The 20,001-nt window shown below is 38.9% G+C and overlaps 2 protein-coding genes across 3 annotated transcripts in view; one reads left to right on the plus strand and one right to left on the minus strand.

The window, feature by feature from the left end:
• The window catches only part of LOC6034878 (tRNA-dihydrouridine(16/17) synthase [NAD(P)(+)]-like), a 129,621-nt gene extending 115,273 nt beyond the window's left edge, over positions 1–14,348 (plus strand). For both annotated transcript variants that reach the window (XM_038252513.1, XM_001845095.2), the window contains 4 exons: positions 12,855–13,050; positions 13,116–13,364; positions 13,423–13,903; positions 13,997–14,348. In XM_038252513.1, the coding sequence (XP_038108441.1) occupies positions 12,855–13,050; positions 13,116–13,364; positions 13,423–13,903; positions 13,997–14,245 (1,175 nt within the window). In that variant the 3' untranslated portion in view covers positions 14,246–14,348. The remainder of the gene's footprint in view (positions 1–12,854; positions 13,051–13,115; positions 13,365–13,422; positions 13,904–13,996) is intronic.
• A 3,304-nt stretch (positions 14,349–17,652) lies between these two features.
• Positions 17,653–19,452, minus strand: LOC119766456. Its single transcript, XM_038251012.1, has one exon. The coding sequence runs from the start codon at positions 19,450–19,452 to the stop codon at positions 17,653–17,655; it is 1,800 nt and encodes a 599-aa protein (XP_038106940.1).
• Positions 19,453–20,001: the final 549 nt, after the last annotated feature.

Consider the following 20,001-nt stretch of genomic DNA (forward strand, 5'->3'; position numbering starts at 1 on the left):
TTAAGCCGTAGCAAAGAAAGAAGCAGGGCACGTTCAGGAAAGTTTTGGTTCTGGTTCAGGAAAGTTAAGAGACGACCCCGCAGGCACGGATGATGGGCCTCTTGCTTCAGACGGCGGCGGCTCAGTGTGTATTTTGGCAGATAATCTGCAGAAACTTGACAAATTTTAAATTCTAAGGATTGCTTTGTTGAACCGATAAGCTAATGCATAATTTAGGAAGACTGCATGAACAGTCAACTTTTTTTGACAAATTTCTCAGATTCATGGAATCAAATCAATTTAGGAATACTCGTTTTAAAATGTTATTCTTCGATTTCCTCAACTTAATCTGTGATGCAAAACAGTTTCGCCAATTCTTGATCCTTTTCTTTGTTTGTTTAGATTGTAATAAATTTGTTAAAAACAATACAATAATCATTAGGGATCATCCATAAACTATGTGGACACTTTTCTGGAAAACTTGACCCCCCTCCAAAATAGTTTTAAAAAAATAGCAAAAGGAAATATTATAATTTTCCTTATAGATTATCACAGTTATGCTTCTGTCCCTAATTTTCAAAACATTTAAGAGCAATTCTCTTCGAAATCGATATTTTTGCTTTTCTCACCTTACTGAGGAAAGGCTATAAAATCACTCGAAAAATCAACTTTTTTCAACCTCGTAGACCATCTTCACTTACAGTCGTGCCCCGGTTTTGCAAAATCATACTGACATAAAAAAATATAGTGTTTTGGAATTGGGATGACACTATCGATTGCAATAATAATTTCATGAAAATTTTCACAAAAATACGTATTTATCCAGTATTTTGAAAATGCAATGTTTCTCGAAAAAATACTCAAAATTATTGTTATTGCAATATGGTGATCAAATTATCGGGTATTTTCATATAGTTCGAATGTAATTTTTTTTAAATACTAAAAATTTCACAAAACTTTGTATTTTCGAAAAAAATGCTCAAAATTTTAGTTTTTTGCAATATGGGTATCATCAGTCATGCTTTTGAACGGGTTCTCCGTTCGTTCAAGTTCACACAGCAGCACGAAAAACAACAGCTCTGAGAACGAACGCTCGTCTCTTAGAAACGTTCGTTCAGTAGGCTTTTTTTAAACGAACGGAGAACTCAGTTCAGAACTTCAACATTTTCCTTTGATAAGACCTCAGTAGACTAGCTAAACTTCATTGACTGTTAATCAACCGTTTACATATCAGTACTGCTAGCTTGGTGGTAACAATTAGGTTTAGATATCAGAGGTAGTGAGTTCGAATCTCATTTTTCCTGAACGAGAAAAGCATTGATTTTTTTAAATTACGGTGGCAATAAGTTTTCGTCTTCATTTTAGTTGGGGTGCTTTTTAACCGTTTCATTTAGTCTCCCTAGCCTCCCAGCTGGAGTGTTCCTTGATTTGTATAAAATGTAATTTCAATCGTCGTCATAAAAGTTGGTAACCAACCATACAAAAAAAATATTTCAAAAAATTGAGATTCGAACTCACTTCCTTTGAATATTGTTCTTGCACGTAACCACCGAGCCAACTAAGCTCTGTACAAATCATTTTACTGAATGTTTATTTAAGTTTAACAGTTGCCATAGAGAGCCTCTGGCTACAGGCGGTTCACAGAACGCGTTCCAAACTTTGAAGAGAACGGCACGAAAAAGTGATGTTCTGTTTTTGGAACGAAAAGCAATGGCTCCTGCGCGGTGGGTTCAGTTCATTTTGAAGAAAGAGAACGAACGCAGAACGGGTTCCGTTCAAATTGCATGACTGGGTATCATACAATTCGAATTTTTTCATACATGTCGAAAGTTAGGACATTTTTTTTAATCACTAAAATTTTTCCCGAAACTACGTATTTTTGAAAAAATAATCAAAAATTCATTTTTTCACAATAGAGAAATTCTCTACCAAAACTGGAAATGGATTTTATTTGTATTTTTTGATTTGGCTCAAACTTTGTGGGGGCCTTCCCTATACCCAAATATGCTATTTTGTGTCATTGGTTCACCCATACAAGTCTCCATACAATTTTGGCAGCTGTCCATACAAAAATGGTATGTAAATATTCAAACAGCTGTAACTTTTGAGTGAATTTTTGATCAATTTGGTGTCTTCGGCAAAGTTGTAGGTATTGTTGAGGACTTTTGAGAAAAAAATAGGTACACGGAAAAAAATTGAGGATTTTTTTATCAACTTTTTTTTTACTAAAACTCAATTTCCCAAAATACGTATTTTTTGATTTTCGAGATTTTTTGATATGTTTTAGGGGACAAAAATCCGCAACTTTTGAGCCATAGAGAAACATGGTCAAAAAATCTGCCGCCGAGTTATGAATTTTTGAAAATATAGTGATTTTTGGAAAAAATCGAAGTTTCATGCAAAAACAAGTTTGGCATTATTTTGCCTTCCTCACTGAGGTAAGGCTATAATCCTGCTCTAAAAATGAACTTCGTATAAAAACGTCGTAGACCCACCTTCATGTATACATATCGACTCAGAATCGAAAACTGAACAAATGTCTGTGTGTATGTGTGTGTGTATGTGTGTGTGTGTGTGTGTATGTGTGTGTATGTATGTATGTGACCAACAAACTAGCTCATGTTTCTCGGCACTGGCTGAACCGATTTGACCCGAACTTGTTGCATTCGACTTGGTTTAGGGTCCCATAGATCGAGTTTTATACAGATTGAAGTTTCGATAAGTAGTTCAAAAGTTATGTATAAAAATGTGTTTTCACATATATTTGGATCTCACTTAAATGTATGTAAACTATGTCCGGGTCCATCATCCGACCCATCGTTGGTTAGGTTATCAAAAGACCTTTCCAATGAGTCCAAAACATTGAAGATTTGGCAACCCTGTCTCGAGATATGGCCACTTAAGTGATATTGATATACTTTTTTGAAGCCGGATCTCACTTAAATGTATGTAAACTATGTCCGGGTCCATCATCTGACCCATCAATGGTTGGATTATCAAAAGACCTTTCCAACGAGTCTAAAACATTGAAGATCTGGCAACCCTGTCTCGAGGTATGGTCCCTTAAGTGATATTGATGTACTTTTTTGAAGCCGGATCTTACTTAAATGTATGTATACTATGTCCGGATCCACCATCCGACCCATTGTTGGTTAGGTTATCTAAAGACCTTTCCAACGAGTGCAAAAAATTGAAGATCTGGCAACCCTGTCTCGAGATATGGCCACTTAAGTGATATTGATGTACTTTTTTGTAGCCGGATCTCACTTAAATGTATGTAAACTATGTCCGGCTCCACTATCCGACCCGACGTTGGTTAGGTTAACAAAATACCTTTCCAACGAGTCTCAAACATTGAAGATCTGGCAACCCTGTCTCGAGATATGGCCTCTTAAGTGATATTGATGTACTTTTTTGAAGCCTGAACTCACTTAAATGTACAGTATGTAAAAAAAGTATTTACACCCCTTGGGCACTATGCACATATTGTGATGAAACATCTAAACAATTTAATGTTGACAGAAACCTAGTACTACGTTTTGTTCAGAAACTCATGCCGAACATTTTGCTACAAAAAGCTCATGAAAAGATGATTTCTATAAAAAGTTATATAACAAATACTATTACGAATATAAAAAAGGTGCAAAAAAAGTTTGTACACCTTTCGAAAATTTAATATAAATAATGTTATTTGTTGACAAATCACCATAAACTCAGTCTCCCAACCCCAAATAGGCATCCTTGACTTATTAAAAAAATAATTTGGATTGAATATAAAATTTACTAACTACTTAGTATAAAAGTTTATATAACTCTGGAAATTCTATATAAAACTTATCTAAACTTAATTTTGAAAACATTTAATTCAACTTAATGTCAATATATCACCATAGAACTGCTAAATAAACATTTTGGAGTGGGTATAACACCGTTTTGGGGGTATTTGTATCGATAGAATAGATTTTTCGTTGGAATTTCGTACCAACCCGGAATTACGTCGTCGGAAAATCCTCCGGCATCCGAACCGGTCCACGATTCACAAGTCAACCTATGTGGAATCGGAAAGGGCATAAAATTTCCGATCTTTTGATACCCATACATCTAGGTTTTCTATAAAACCCACGTTTTTAAATACCTGGGCAAAAACGTTGTTATGGTTTCGTTTGAGCAACCTGCCAAAAATGTATGGAATTTCGTAATTTTTGTTCTCGTGGATCAAACTTACTTTTTGCCCAGGTATTTAAAATCGTGGGTTTTGTAGAAAACCTAGATGTATGGGTATCAAAAGATCGGAAATTTTATGCCCTTTCCGATTCCACATAGGTTGACTTGTGAATCGTGGACCGGTTCGGATGCCGGCGGATTTTCCTACGACGTAATTCCGGGTTGATACGAAATTCCAACGAAAAATCTATTCTATCGATACAAATACCCCCAAAACGGTGTTATACCCACTCCAAAATGTTTATTTAGCAATTCTATGGTAATATATTGACATTTATTTGAATTAAAAGTTTGCAAAATTAAGTTTAGATAAGTTTTATATAGAATTTCCAGAGTTATATAAACTTTTATACTAAGTAGTTAATTAACTTTATATTCAATCCAAATTATTTTTTTAATAAGTCAAGGATGCCTATTCAGAGTTGGGAGACTGGATTTATGGTGATTTGTCAACAAATAACATTATTTATGTTATTTTTTCGAAAGGTGTACAAACTTTTTTTGCACCTTTTTTATTTTCGTAATAGTATTTGTTATATAACTTTTTATAGAAATCATCTTTTCATGAGCTTTTTGTAGCAAAATGTTCGGCATGAGTTTCTGAAAAAAACGTAGTCCTAGGTTCCTGTCAAACTTTAAATTTTTTACATGTTTCATCACAAAATGTGCATAGTGCCCAAGGGGTGTAAATACTTTTTTTACATACTGTATGTAAACTATGTCCGGATCCACCATCCGACCCATTGTTGGTTAGGTTATCAAAATACCTTTCCAACGAGTCTCAAACATTGAAGATCTGGCAACCCTGTCTCGAGATATGGCCTCTTAAGTGATATTGATGTACTTTTTTGTAGCCGGATCTCATTTAAATGTATGTAAACTATGTCCGGCTCCACTATCCGACCCAACGTTGGTTAGGTTATCAAAAGACCTTTCCAAAGAGTGCAAAACATTGAAGATCTGGCAACCCTGTCTCGAGATATGGCCACTTAAGTGATATTGATGTACTTTTTTGAAGCCGGATCTCACTTAAATGTATGTAAACTATGTCCGGGTCCATCATCCGACCTATTGTTGGTTAGGTTATCAAAAAACCTTTCCAACGAGCCCAAAACATTGAAGATCTGACAATCCTGTCTCGAGATATGACCACTTAAGTGATATCGATGTACTTTTTGGAAGCCGGATCTAAAAAATAGATGAAACTTGTGTACAGCCATTGTTGTGAGGAAGGCTCCAACCACATAGGTGGATTAAGTTAGTTTTTTAATGCAAAATTGAATTTGCAATCGAAAAGTACTTTGCATATTTTTTGATAAAGGGCTCCGTTTTCTGGATATAGCCACCGAAAGTTTGATTTTAGCGAAATATTTGCAGTTTTACAATTTTTAAAAATAGTGACCATGAGTGACCATTTCTAAAAATAAGACTAACATTTTAAAAGGGCCAAACATTGAATATTACGCCCATTTAAAATGCTAGTCTTGATTTAAAAATTTTCATAATATTTTTTTCGAAAAGATCGGAAAATTTCACGAATGTTTCATATATTAACATTGAAAATCGGACCATAAGTTGTTGAGATATCGTCATTAGAAAATGGTGGGCTGTTTGGGTAAGACTTAGAAAACTTCAATTTTCGTGTTTCTTTTTCTTTCAGCCGCTGTATCTCAGCAACCAAAGGTCCAATGTTCAATGTCTCTTAGACAATTTTATAGCAAATTTTCTGAACTTTTCAAAAAATATATTTTTTGAAATGGTCACTCATGGTCACTATTTTTAAAAATTGAAAAACTGCAAATATTTCGCTAAAATCAAACTTTCGGTGGCTATATCTAGAAAACGGAGCCCTTTATCAAAAAATATGTGAAGTACTTTTCGATTGTAAATTCAATTTTGCATTAAAAAATAATGTCAACCTTGTTTTTGCATGAAACTTCAATTTTTTCCAAAAATCACTATATTTTCAAAAATTCATAACTCGGCGGCAGATTTTTTGACCATGTTTCTCTATGGCTCAAAAGTTGCGGATTTTTGTCCCCTAAAACATATCAAAAAATCTCTAAAATCAAAAAATACGTATTTTGGGAAATTGAGTTTTAGTAAAAAAAAAAGTTGATAAAAAAATCCTCAAATTTTTTTTTCCGTGTACCTATTTTTTTCTCAATAGTCCTCAACAATACCTACAACTTTGCAACTTTGATCAGAAAATTCACTCAAAAGTTACAGCTGTTTGAATATTTACATACCATTTTTGTATGGACAGCTGCCAAAATTGTATGGAGACTTGTATGGGTGAACCAATGACACAAAATAGCATATTTGGTCATAGGGAAGGCCCCCACAAAGTTTGAGTCAAATCAAAAAATACAAAAAATAAAAATGGTCGAAATCGGCCGATTTCGTAGAGAGTTGCTCAATAACAATAACATGTTCGGAATTTTATACATTTTGAATGAACTATCACCATTTTTTGAAAATACTTTTAAAAAATCACAGAACTACGTATTTTCGAAAAAAAATACTAAATTTTCAGTATTTTTTTCAATATGGGTATCAAATGATTGGGATTTTTTCATACATTTCAAAAACAGTATCATTTCTTTTTTTGGAAATACTTAAAATTTTCACAAAACAACATTTTTTCGAAAAAAAAACATTAAAAATTTCTGTTTTTTTACAATATTGATATCAAACGATAGGGATTTTTTTCATACATTTCGAAAGCTGTATCACATTTTTTTTTGAAAATACTAAATGTTTTACAAAACTACGTATTTTCGAAAAAAAATGTGCAAAATTTCAGTTTTTCACAATCAGCAATTGAAAGACGCAACTTTTGGTACCCTAACATGTATAGGTCATCGCTAAAATTTTCAAGTTATCGCAGTTTTAGTGAAAAAAAAAGTCGATTTTTATTTTCAAAAGATCGTATCTCAGAGTATCGTAAACATAGCTTCACCATTTTTTGATATGCTATGTGAAATTTTCCGAGGAATCCGATAAAAATATTTTCATAGGCTTTTTGGTCCCGAGACCTTCAAAACAGCTTTTTAAGTTTTCATACGACCTTTTCATATGTTAAGCTAGATTTTTGAAACTTCTTACTTTTTTGTCCCAAATAGCCAAACTAATCACCTTTCGTTTGCGTCTAGTACAGCTAAAATCGGATAAAATGGCGCGGAGATATGATTTTTCGAAAAAAGTGGTTTTTGCGAAAATCGACGAAAATTGCCATGTTTCGAACCACCCTAACACGGCGTAGGTCACCCTAATGGCCAAACAAAAAAATACCCGATCGGAGAACTTTTTTTTCGAATCATGCTGTTTTCGTGGGGAATTGCTGTGTTAATGTAGTTGTTCCAGTTGTTCCAACTACTGTATTTGGATTCTCCAAGAAAATCCGTAATTTTGCTTATTTAAAGAAAGGTATTGAAAGATTTTTCTGATAGTCCTAAAAGACAATCCTATCAAAAGAAATGACTTATGAAGCTTAATCCCTTCCCGCCCAGAGCAAAATCGAGATTGTTTAAGTTTTTCTACATTTCTCGTAATTGGATCGACCAATTGAGATGAAATTTTAATGGTTATAATTTAACATTCTATATAAACTAATGCAGGTTGAACCTGGTTGCAAAAATGCATGGTAGAAGAGAAATTTAATTTTGAAGCCAAAAATTAGTGGTGGTCTGGAGTAACCATGGGCGTTAGAGGGTTAAATTATTAAATATTTTTAATGAATGATGCTGTTTTGGCTGAATGGTATCGCTAGTGTGCGATTTTGTGACAAGTCTTTTGTAAAAAGATAGGACGTGTAATAAAAAAGGACACACACGACGATGTTATAATAAATGTGAGGAAGGCACCAACCACCTAAAAGTGGATTGAGTAACGTCTTTTGACGTAGACTTACGTCTTTGTCGAAGGTACTGGGGTGTCATTCCAAAAAACCCGGGCCGAAGGCCCTGGATTACTGCGTCATCCGTCAAACGCTTATATCTTCCTTCCCTCTAATTGAATCAACACGATTTATGTTCCATTCGATTCGAAAATTATTCAGCAATTTGCTATAAAACTTTCATTGTTGGCAAAATAGTTTAACTATTGAAACAATTGAATGTTTTAAAATGTTTTCAAAATGCACAGATTTTGTAAGCAAAATGAGCGCTTCCCACTCACGGACGGGAATGTCAAGTACCTATTTTGAGGGGAAAATTATCCCAGCAACGCGACCGAGTGTCGGTCGCGAAAAGGAGGGGAAGTAGCGGGCCGAAATACTATATAAGAACGCGCGCCTGAGCCCATTTTATCATTCACGTCTCAGACGTCGGACCGGCAGCAGCAGCAGCAGCAGCAGGAAAGCTCAGCCCAGAGCAGCAGCAGCAGGAGAGAGGGACCAGAACTGGAAAAGAAGCGCGCATCGCCTTCTCGTCGATGGCCGGACCGTTTGGATCTTTCGTGGTTGCCGTGGTTCGGAGTTGCCTCACTCCCCGTCCCTCGTCCCACCCGGGACGAGGCATCAACGAGATGAGGCGCGCGCCTGCTGCCTTCCGCTGAAGAGCCTCTCGTGGGTCAAACCGTGGTTGTGAAACAATCAAGACATCCAACTAGCTCGTCGCGTTCGCGGCGAGCGCTTCTGAAAGAATTACGTCGTGTCCAATTCCAAACTGTTGAAAGAGTTGCCTAACTCCCCGTCTCTCGTCCCACCCGTGATGAGTCGGTGAAATGTCTTTCAGGAACTAGTGTTGGTCTTCGGGGGTGACGGATTGCACAGCTTTCTGAACCCCTCCCTCCCCCACATTATGGTACCAAATTTTCATTCGGTTCACGAAAAAATCGTTTTTCGTTTTTCTCTCCTCCATTCGATGTTTCCATTGTTTAAATAAGGCTTTCTACACCCAAAAGAAAAATATATCTCAAAATCTGCAACAGTGGATTTGCTGCAGAAAATGTCACACTTTAAAACATTTTTTGCAGCAAGCCCGTAGATCATTTTTGCCCGCATGTAAACATTTCAGCGATCTGCAGTTCTCACCAACACATATAAAGCTGGCCCGTCCAAGAGTAACACTCCAAAGAGAAGAATATGTTGGTGCTCTTTCACTCACATTTCATCAAGCGTCCATGGCGCGGTGGTAGCGGGTCGGATCAATAACCAAGAAGTTGGTGGTTCAATCCTCATTCTGTTAAGGGTTTTTTTTGTGAAATACAACCAAAAAGCCGTCGGTAATTTCGATAATTGTCGGTAACGGGCAAAAATGTCATACCCCTATATAGCAAAAAATGCATGAGGACAGTTTTCATGCAGATTCTGATATACTTTCATGCCGCCATGCATCACAATCATGCGACCGCCGTTTGGGTGTAGTCAAAGATTTACCAACACATTCAAAGTATGGTTACATGACAGTTGAGTTGACTGGAGTGTTAAGTTCTGTTTTGTCGGGGGGTCCATCTCCCATTTACGATCTTATTCCGTTAATGTATTTCAAGTATCTAGCTAATTCTTCAAAATTAAGATATGGAAAACTCAATGTCCACATCTCAAAACTTTACGTAGTCTACGCCATTCCGGTTATGTCTGTGACATAACTACTTTGACTTTTTCAATTTTAATTTTTGAATTTTTAATCCGGCTGAAACTTTTTTGGTGCCTTCAGAATGCCCAAAGAAGCCGTTTTGCATCATTAGTTTGTCCATATAATTGTAAAACAAATTTGGCAGCTGGCCATTAGCCTGTCCCATTTTGAGGTCATGTTGAGGAATTTCAGTTGCTCACTTCTTAAATGGTAGATTATGATGTTAAGAACAATGTTTTCTTAGACAAGAAAAAATTATAAAATACTTTCTCGCACCCCCTAATCGATTTACTGAAAAAAGTCACTTTGTTTAACAAATTTTCTAAAATCGCTTGGAATCAATACAAAACTGATTCGATCAGGTGTGTATTATCTTCAAACGATAGGTTTTGTCCACAGATTAAGATGCACTATCAATATTGGACGAAAATTTAAGTTTTTGGACTCTTCCAGGTGGATTTGTGTCGAAAAAATCGCATTTTTTCGAAACTTTTTTCAGAAATGTTCATTTAATTCAGGGTAGCCTATTTTTCCCAGTGAAACCAATACGTGCAGCTTGTAGGAAATTTCATGGCGAACATTTTTCCTTCTGAGAAAATGCAATTTCGACACTCCAGAGCCGAGATATTTGAGTTTTAGTGAGGAAAAAGTGCCAATTTTCAAAATTTCTCAGAATTCTGAAGCAAGGCCTACTAATTACACGATGTAGCAAGCATATGTCTCAAAGGTCAGGGTATGCTTTTATAGTAATTTTGGCCGCTGAATCCGAATCTGAAATCAAATTTCGTGCAAACAGTGATGTTTTGGAGCTACACCCTTTTGGAATGTTATTTGCGTGTTTAAGAGGCAGTTTTTGTAAATATTGCTCGGTTTGTTCTAAAGGTCGTATCGAGGTGCTCCGATTTGGATGAAACTTTCAGCGTTTGTTTGTCTATACATGAGATGAACTCATGCCAAATATGAGCCCTCTAAGACAAAGGGAAGTGGGGTAAAACGGGCATTGAAGATTGAGGTCCAAAAAACATAAAAAATCTTAAAATTGCTCGCATTTAAGTAAAACTTCATCAATTTCAACTATCTTAGATGCATTTGAATGGTCTTTTGAAGCACTTCAAAATGAGCCATAGACATCCAAGATTGGTTTAACTTTTTCTCATAGCTTTTGCAAATTACTGTTAAAAATTGTTTTTTTTTAAACCTCAATACATTTTTGCAACAGCCTCCAACACCCATACACTCAAACCCCGATGGTTTGACACCAACTGTTGTCAAACGAACGGGGTCACTTTTTAGTTTGACACCCCTTTTACATGGCGTTCACACACACTACCAAACGTTTGTTTTGATAGTTTGCGTAAGCGCCTTGTAAAAAGTGACAGTTCGTCACTTTTTAGTTTGACTTTGACCAACCAACGGGGTACAAACTAAAAAAGTGTCAAACGAAAAAGTGACCAACCACCGGGGGTTGAGTGTACTCTTTTAGTTCAAGTTAGGGAATTTCATGGACTATAAGCCTACGGTAATAACTTTTTTGGCCAATCGCAGTTTTTCTCATAGTTTTTCGATTTTTCTATAACAAACATTTTACAACGTTAGTTATTGTCCTGTTTTTTAGTCTCACTTTTGTCATATTCGAAATCCTCGGAAAATTCAAACTCCAATGCCCGTTTTACCCCACTTCCCTTTGTCTTAGAGGGCTCATATTTGGCATGAGTTCATCTCATGTATAGACAAACAAACGCTGAAAGTTTCATCCAAATCGGAGCACCTCGATACGACCTTTAGAACAAACCGAGCAATATTTACAAAAACTGCCTCTTAAACACGCAAATAACATTCCAAAAGGGTGTAGCTCCAAAACATCACTGTTTGCACGAAATTTGATTTCAGATTCGGATTTAGCGGCCAAAATTACTATAAAAAAGCATACCCTGACCTTTGAGACACATGCTTGCTACATCGTGTAATTAGTAGGCCTTGCTTCAGAATTCTGAGAAATTTTGAAAATTGGCACTTTTTTCCTCACTAAAACTCAAATATCTCGGCTCTGGAGTGTCGAAATTGCATTTTCTCAGAAGGAAAAATGTTCGCCATGAAATTTCCTACAAGCTGCACGTATTGGTTTTACTGGAAAAAATAGGCTACCCTAAATTAAAAAAACATTTCTGAAAAAAGTTTCGAAAAAATGCGATTTTTTCGACACAAATCCGCCTGGGAGAGTCCAAAAACTTAAATTTTCGTCCAATACTGATAGTGCATCTTAATCTATGGACAAAAACCTATCGTTTGAAGATAATACACACCTGATCGAATCAGTTTTTGTATTGATTCCAAGCGATTTTAGAAAATTTGTTCAAAAAAGTGACTTTTTTCAGTAAATCGATTAGGGGGTGCGAGAAAGTATTTTATTATTTTTTCTTGTCTAAGAAAACATTGTTCCTAACATCATAATCTACCATTTAAGAAGTGAGCAACTGAAATTCCTCAACGTGACCTCAAAATGGGACAGGCTACTGGCCATACAAAACATTTTCTGATCAATTTTATTTCTTCGACAAAGTTAGGGGGTAAGGAATACACTGAAAAAAATTATACACGGTAAAAAATAGTTTTTATGTTACTTTTTGTCACTAAGACTTGATTTGCAAAAAAACACTATTTTTATTTTTTTATTTTCTGATATGTTTTATGAGACATCAAATGCCAACTTTTCACACTACATAAACATTGAAAAACATTGGTAACAGCATAACTAAAAAGGAATTTTCGATCATGTTCGATACAAACAACTTTTGAAAAAAATAATCATGGCTCTACTTCATTTTTGTAATCTCTATTGGACTTTTACAGAAATCAAATTTATTGCATTCCACTTTCATTTGAATCTTTTATTTTTCTCATAAATATATGGAGACGCCCGGTTAAGCAGTCCTTGTAGTAATTTACCAAGCGTCCCCATATTTTCTCTTTAACCTCCATCCACGCTGGAAATCAAATCTAAGAACGCAACTTTTCAAATAATTGTATTTTTTCCGCTTGCTAATTTCCTTCTCCTTTTAACCTCCTACACAGTGAGCACGCTGCACCAGAATCTGAGCGTTCCGGTAACTTGCAAGGTACGTATCTTCGAGGACATGGCCAAAACCATCCGGTACGCAAAGATGCTCGAGTCGGCCGGCTGCCAGATGCTGGTCGTTCACGGCCGAACGCGCGACCAAAAGGGCCCGCTGACCGGTGTGGCCGACTGGAAGTATGTCAAGGTGTTGAAGTGAGTAGATTTTTTTTTAGTTTTGAATTTGGGTTTGTATTGAAAGTAAATGTTGGTTATTACAGAGAAATTATGAAAATTCCGGTTCTTTCAAATGGAAACATCATGTCCGTTGAGGACGTTCATCGCTGCATTGAGGAAACTGGCGTGAACGGAGTTATGACTGCGGAGGGCAACTTGTTCAACCCGTTCCTTTTCGAAGGAATCAATCCGACTAGTTGGACCGTTGCCCTCGAATATCTGGACATTGTGGAGAAATATCCTGCGCCGATTTCGTACATTCGAGGACATTTGTTCAAAATTCTTCATCATTTGTGAGTAAACAACACGTTTCAATTTAGTTAACCGTTTTAAGACAAACGTTTTCTCTAGGATGAACCTCAAATCCAACGGACCTCTTCGCGAGCAAATGGCCACCAGCCACTCGGTGGCCGATTTCCGCGCCATCGTCAAGCAGCTCGAGGCCAAGTACGAACCGTTCCACGAGGGACTGCAACGCTGGACCGGCGAAGAGACCAACACCGAGCAACCGCCGGAATCCGAACCCGACCAACCAACCTACAACCTCGCCCTTCCACCGTGGCTGTGCCAACCGTACATCCGGGCCCCGCCGGAAGTTCACCGGCAAAAGATGGTCGACTCGGCACGGGCCGCCGCCGATCCGAACCGCGAAAAGCGCATCTTCCTCGACTCGGACGGGAACGAAATTTCCCGCAAAAAGATGAAAAAGATGCGCCGCGTCGAACGCAGACCAAACCGGGCCGGTCTCCTTCCCTCCGATCCGAAGCGCGAACCCAGCCGGCGGTTTGACGATATCTGCAAAAACACCAAACTCGACTGCACCAATCCGATGGTAATTGATGTGTGGGATGTGGAATTTGAATTTTTGCAACATAAATTAACCCGATTTCTCCTCTCTCTCTCCTTCTTTTTTTTATCTCTTCAGGGATTGAAGTGTGACCATCAGTTGTGTCGTGTTTGCTGCCGGGTTCGGTGCTACCACGAGGATCGGGACTGCGCGGGCCATAAATTATTCATCAAGACCCGCCGGGATAAAGCGAAACGGCTTACCGAGGCGGAAAAACTGGAGCAGCAGCAGCAGCAAGCGAAGGCTGTCGATGGGGGAAAGGATGATGACAACGCAGCGGCGAAGGACGGACAGGAGCCGAAGCAGCTAATGGAGATTGAGAGTTGATGGTTGGAGATTTGGTTCGATAATGTTTTTCTTTTGTCCTGGACTCAACAGGTTGAATTTATAACTAGATAAATGTTTGTAAAGAATACATTAAAAATCTGAATTGTTTTTTTTTTTTTTTTTGTGTGCCGAAATCGCTTTTAGCCCTTCCTTTCACGATTTTAAACATACATAAAAAGAGCTTTTTTGTACGTTTAATGGCAAGATACCTAATCGACCATTCTGTAGTTCTAGGCGGCTAGTGCGCAAAGTGCGGCGGTATGGTCTGATTTTGTTTTTGAATAATTTGAGGGTTTCTTTTTAGGATTTTTTGAGGGTTTCTAGATTTCCCTGAGTTTGAAAATTAGAAAAAAAAAAAGATTTAAATATGTCAACAGTTTGGAGGTTTATATTTCTTATGATCAGTTTGTTTAATTTGCAATCCATTAGTTCCTCGTTCGTTTGACAACGATTGGTGTCAAACCATCTGGGTTTGAGTGTATATTTTTATTATCTTGACAGATAGGTATTTCGTTTACTACTTGGCGACTTCATCAGTGTTCTGTTCCGATTATTTTGGCAAATTCACGTATTTTCCCGAATTGAGTGGCCACTGGCATTGAAGAACTTGGTAGCAGTACACAGAAAAGAGCTTCAAATGCTACTTCCGACTCGGTCACATGCTCTCAGGCAAAATTCGAGCTGGAGATTGGGCTATATGATCGGCAACGATCTCTAGATGGGTAAAAAAAAACGAAGGGAAACCCCTCAATCTCGCTCATCTTCACGCCCTCGGATCGGTCTCTTGTGCTCGTGTGGCAGGCATTAAGCGTAATATGCAATGTTTGGCCCTTTTAAAATGTTAGTCTTGATTTATTTATTTTTTAAAGATCGGAAAATTTCACGAATGTTTCATGTATTAACATTGAAAATCGGACCATTAATTGCTGAGATATCGTCATTAGAAAATGGTGGGCTGTTTGGGTGTGACTTAGAAATCTTCAATTTTCGTGTTTCTTTTTGTTTAAGCCGCTGTATCTCAGCAACCAGAGGTCTAATCTTCGATGTCTCTTAGACAATTTTATAGCAAATTTTCTGAACTTCTCAAAAAAAAATATTTTAAGAAATGGTCACTCACGTCACTGTTTTTAAAAATTGAAAAACGGCATATATTTCGCTAAAATCAAACTTTCGGTGGCTATATTTTGAAAACAGAGCCTTTTATCAAAAAATCTGTAAAGTACTTTTCGATTGAAAATTCAATTTTACATTCAAGAATAACGTCAAATTTGTTTTTGCATAAAATTAAGATTTTTACCAAAAAATCACTATTTTTTCAAAAATTCATAACTCGGCGGCAAATTGTTTGACCATGTTCCTCTATGGCTCAAAAGTTGCGAGTTTTTGTCCCCTAAAACATATAAAAAAATAACGAAAATCAAAAAATATGTATTTTGGGAAATTGAGTGTATGTGAAAAATGTTAATTAAAAAATCGGCATTTTTTTCCGTGTACCTATTTTTTCTCAATAGTCCTCAACAATACCTACAACTTTGCCACACAACATTGATCAGAACATTCACTCAAAAGTTACAGCTGTTTGAATATTTACGTACCATTTTTGTATGCACAGCTGCCAAAATTTTATGGAGACTTGTATGGGTGAACCAATGACACAAAATAGCTTCTTTGGTCATAGGGAAGGCCCCCATAAAGTTTGAGTCAAATAAAAAAATACAAAAAATAAAAATGGACCAAATCGGGTGATTTCGTAGAGAGTTGCTCACATGTAAAAAGTCTTTTGCTCAAATAGTTGCAAAGTTATGATTAAAAGAAAAAAAAGTTTTTAAGAAAATCGTCAAAAAAGAGGGCGGTGCCAAAAATAGAAGGATGGTCAGATCAGCACCAAACTTGAGATTTCTGTTAACTATCGATAGATGAACGTTTCCTCCAAGTTTGGTCCAAATCGGTGTAGGTCTAGTCCAAAAGTGTACTCAGTTGAGATCAGTGTTGCAAATGAGTGATAAAAAAGCTATCAATAGATTATCTCTGCACCAAAAATATCCGAGAGTATAGCGGCCGTCACTGTAGCTTGTGAGATCTCTTCTTGTGTCTCGTGATTCCCAGCGATGTCATTCTCTCTCTATCACTCTTCCCCTTTTCCTCGACTATGCGCTCTCACCGCTGAGTCTCTCAATCTCTCCGAAAACTGCAATGAGAGAACGTGAGATGGCGATTAGGAGCCGACCACGCATGACGTCCTGTTAAACTGCGTTTGCGAAATTGGTTTTATGGCGGCTTTTGTGGTTAAACGCTGTTGCGGTAGCATGATCGTGGAAGCGGGAATGAGAGAGAAAAGGAAAATGTCAATCGCGAGTGGGTAAACACCAAAACGTGTTCGGCTATGTTCGGCGCTGAGAGTTTCAATGAAGAGAGAAGATCAGTTGTATTTGAGGCATGAATATTCAGGCGAGATAATTGTAGTTGCTGAGAGCTGATACTTTGATATTTTAACAACCCTGGTTGAGATGGAACGACCCTTATTTCAGAGTTTTATTCAGCAGTTGAGCCTTCTAAGGGTCATCTGTGATTTCCGCAAGTGCGAGCCGCAATAAATATTTAATATTTCGATGCCGGTGTGCTCTTTTGTACTAAGCTTGCTGGGATTCCTATCAAGATAGAACAAAAGAGCACAAGGGCATCGATTTATTGCTTGGGCCGTGGTTGCTTTTTGCAAGACGAGATTTTTCTGATGGTTTGTATTGCCTCACCATTTCAAGCCTTTGGACACTTATTATCGAGTAGGAATCTTGCGATAGAGTACGCCAATATCATGATGTAAAGCGAGCTTTTTGAATTTATTTTTGATAAACATTTATTATGTATTTCTGGTTTGGTTAGGCTTTTTAGCAGAATGCATTACAGTGAATACAAAGAGACGAGTTGTTGCTTTCAATTTCACTATGTGTTCGGATTTTGGTCGGAAACGGAATTAAACGCGTGGCGAACTCTAAACGTTGGTTTCTTTATTGTTTATGGTGGCAAACTGACAGTTTGTTGTGGTTGTTTTGCACGCTCAAGAGGTTTTACTCAAATCTTACACGGTGGTGTGGTTCCACCCAAACATCCTCCCCACCTTGAGGCAGTAGCCTCAATTCTTTGACAGTGTTCCGGAACTTTGAGTTCCACCCTGAGGTTCGACGTTGACATCCAGCTGCACGAAGGGGACGTTAGTTGAGTTTACAGCATTGATTCTTCTTCGAGCTTGCCAGCCACAAGCCAGCCGAGCGACGACTTCTGTGCAACAGGCAAGCCATCCCCGTCTACGATCTGTCCAGCTTGAAGCATCGGCAAGAATAATTCGACACCAAGGATGACGTCTACTTGTCCTGCTTGGTTGAAACCGGGATCGGCCAGCGGAAGTCCTTCTAGTAGTTTCGTCTGCTTGAAGTTAACGCTTCGGTACGGTGTAGGGGTGCCAGCACTTCGAGCACGTGCGCTTGCGTCTTCAGAATTACATCGTTGTTGAAACGGGACGCGATCTCCAACTGCGTCGTTCCTCGCGTAGTTCCAGCTTGCGTTCCAGCCACTCCGGTGACCGGGAATCGAGTGTTGCTCCGGTTGATCCCAAGGCGCGCCAAACAGACTTCGCTGATCAGCGATGCACCGGAGCACGAGTCGATCATTGCTCTGGCCGTGTGGAATTTGCCATGCTTACCTCGAAGCTTGATGAGGGCAGTAGGAAGAACCGTGGTCTTGACGGGTGGATCACCAGTAGCATCAGACTTCAAACTCGAATCCTCCGGTGGTTGAGTCTCCGTGACCGGTTGCTGGACCGGAATCGTCGACTGCCTTTGACTTTGAAGTGCTGCGGTAGCTACCGGGCTGTCGTCGTGTTGACAGAGGAGTGTGTGATGCCGCTGCCTGCATCCATCAATTTTGCAGAATCGCTTCGAGGAACATGATCTCACCGTGTGCGATGGCTTCAAGCAGTTTAAGCACAGTTTGGATTTCTGTACTAACTCCAGTCGGTCGGCGACGCTGATCGCCTTGAATTCGCAGCACTGGAAAAGATTGTGTGCTTTGTAACACTTGAGGCAGTGTTGTGGGGTCACAACGTAGCTCTGGATGGGTTTCTCTGCGGGCTTGAGAGGCTGCTTGCTCATCTTCTTCTTAGCTGCATCTCCATCTACGGTGCATTGCCGGGAGAATGACGAGCAGGTTTCGAGGGCATCGCATCTGTCTTCCAGGAACTTGACGAAGTCCGGGAACGTGGGATTATCCATGTTGACAACCTTTTGCGCCCAGAGCGCTCGTGTCTCGTTGTCAATCTTCTCCAGAAGAAGCTGGATCAGCCAGGAGTCTCGTGTCTGGTACTGCTCGCCAAGGGTGTCGAGCTGTCGAATGACCTCGTCTAACGTAGTGACTAGCTTCTGAAGATCGTCGAAGTTTGCGTCTGACACGATTGGCTGGTCCAAGAACTCCTTAACCAGCGCAAACACGGTGTACTTCTTCTGGTCGTAACGTTTGAGGAGTTTTTCCCACGCCAGCGGGTAGTTGGCGTCCGAGATGTCGAACGAACTTACGTGGGTGCTTGCATCGCCTTCGAGGAACGACTTCAGGTATTTCAGTTTCTGCGACGGCCGCAGCGTCTCTTTGCTGTGGATGGTGCTGACGTAGAGATCCTTGAAGGAACGCCAGGCTTTGCGGTCGCCACTGAACTTAGGAATCTCGATTGGAGGAAGCCGCACGTCAATGAAAGGGTCGGGTTGTGCAGGATAGGATTGGCCTGCCGCCTGTTGGCTGCCCTGCTGAAGCTGGTTCAGTTGGGCTGCTTGAGCCGCTTGGTTCGATAGTAGCGCTCTTTGTGTTTGCAGTAGCGCCGCCAGAGCAGATTGGATGTTATTCGCCGGCTGAACGTCCGTGACATCGCTCGCAACGGATCCTTCATCCAGTTCGACGTAAATCGACTTCGCCTCGTAGTAGCGATCCTCGAACTCCTTCCGATAGTCGAAGACCGAGATCAGTGATTGCAGGGTTGCCTTCGGGGTTGAGTCTTCAATCTCGTCCTGGACGTCGAAGAAATTGTTACCCAGCTGCTGGAGCCGTTCCAGGCGCTCCCTAACCTCGCAAAGTGAGGGCTCCTGCGACTTGACGCGTTTCGCGGTTTCGAGCTCGCGCTTCACTTTTTCGAAAAGCACATTCCGTTTCGCGGTGACTGCTTCCATGTTGGGTCGGATCTGCTATCCGGTTGCTCGAAGGACCATAAATGTTCGGATTTTGGTCGGAAACGGAATTAAACGCGTGGCGAACTCTAAACGTTGGTTTCTTTATTGTTTATGGTGGCAAACTGACAGTTTGTTGTGGTTGTTTTGCACGCTCAAGAGGTTTTACTCAAATCTTACACGGTGGTGTGGTTCCACCCAAACACTATGGGTCATTTTCCGCCAACCGCTGTGTGCCCCCTCAACAAAAAGTCCAACGGATCGTACAAAGGGTTATTCTTATGCAAAATTACCGAAAAAATACTTTCAAAAGCACACGATTAAGTTTTACAGTCAATCAATTTGAAAAACTGATCAAAAATTGTCTAAATCATCACTTAAAAATAACTTTTTTGTCAAATTCTGATAACTCTTGATGACAAAATACTAACCCGTTATGTTTATGTATCAAATTTTTGTTGTTGTCTACTTTACAACAATGTTACACTCTAAAAAATAACCCTGCAAAGGTACAAAAATGACATGTCTCACGATTCTTGACGGTTGAACAAC

The sequence above is a fragment of the Culex quinquefasciatus genome, chromosome 2 (genome assembly GCF_015732765.1).
Source record: "Culex quinquefasciatus strain JHB chromosome 2, VPISU_Cqui_1.0_pri_paternal, whole genome shotgun sequence".
NCBI classification, from domain to species: domain Eukaryota; kingdom Metazoa; phylum Arthropoda; class Insecta; order Diptera; family Culicidae; genus Culex; species Culex quinquefasciatus.

Coding starts and splice junctions, on each gene's coding strand:
- LOC119766456 (XM_038251012.1), bottom strand. CDS start 19,452: ATGGAAGCAGTCACCGCGAAACGGAATGTGCTTTTCGAAAAAGTGAAG.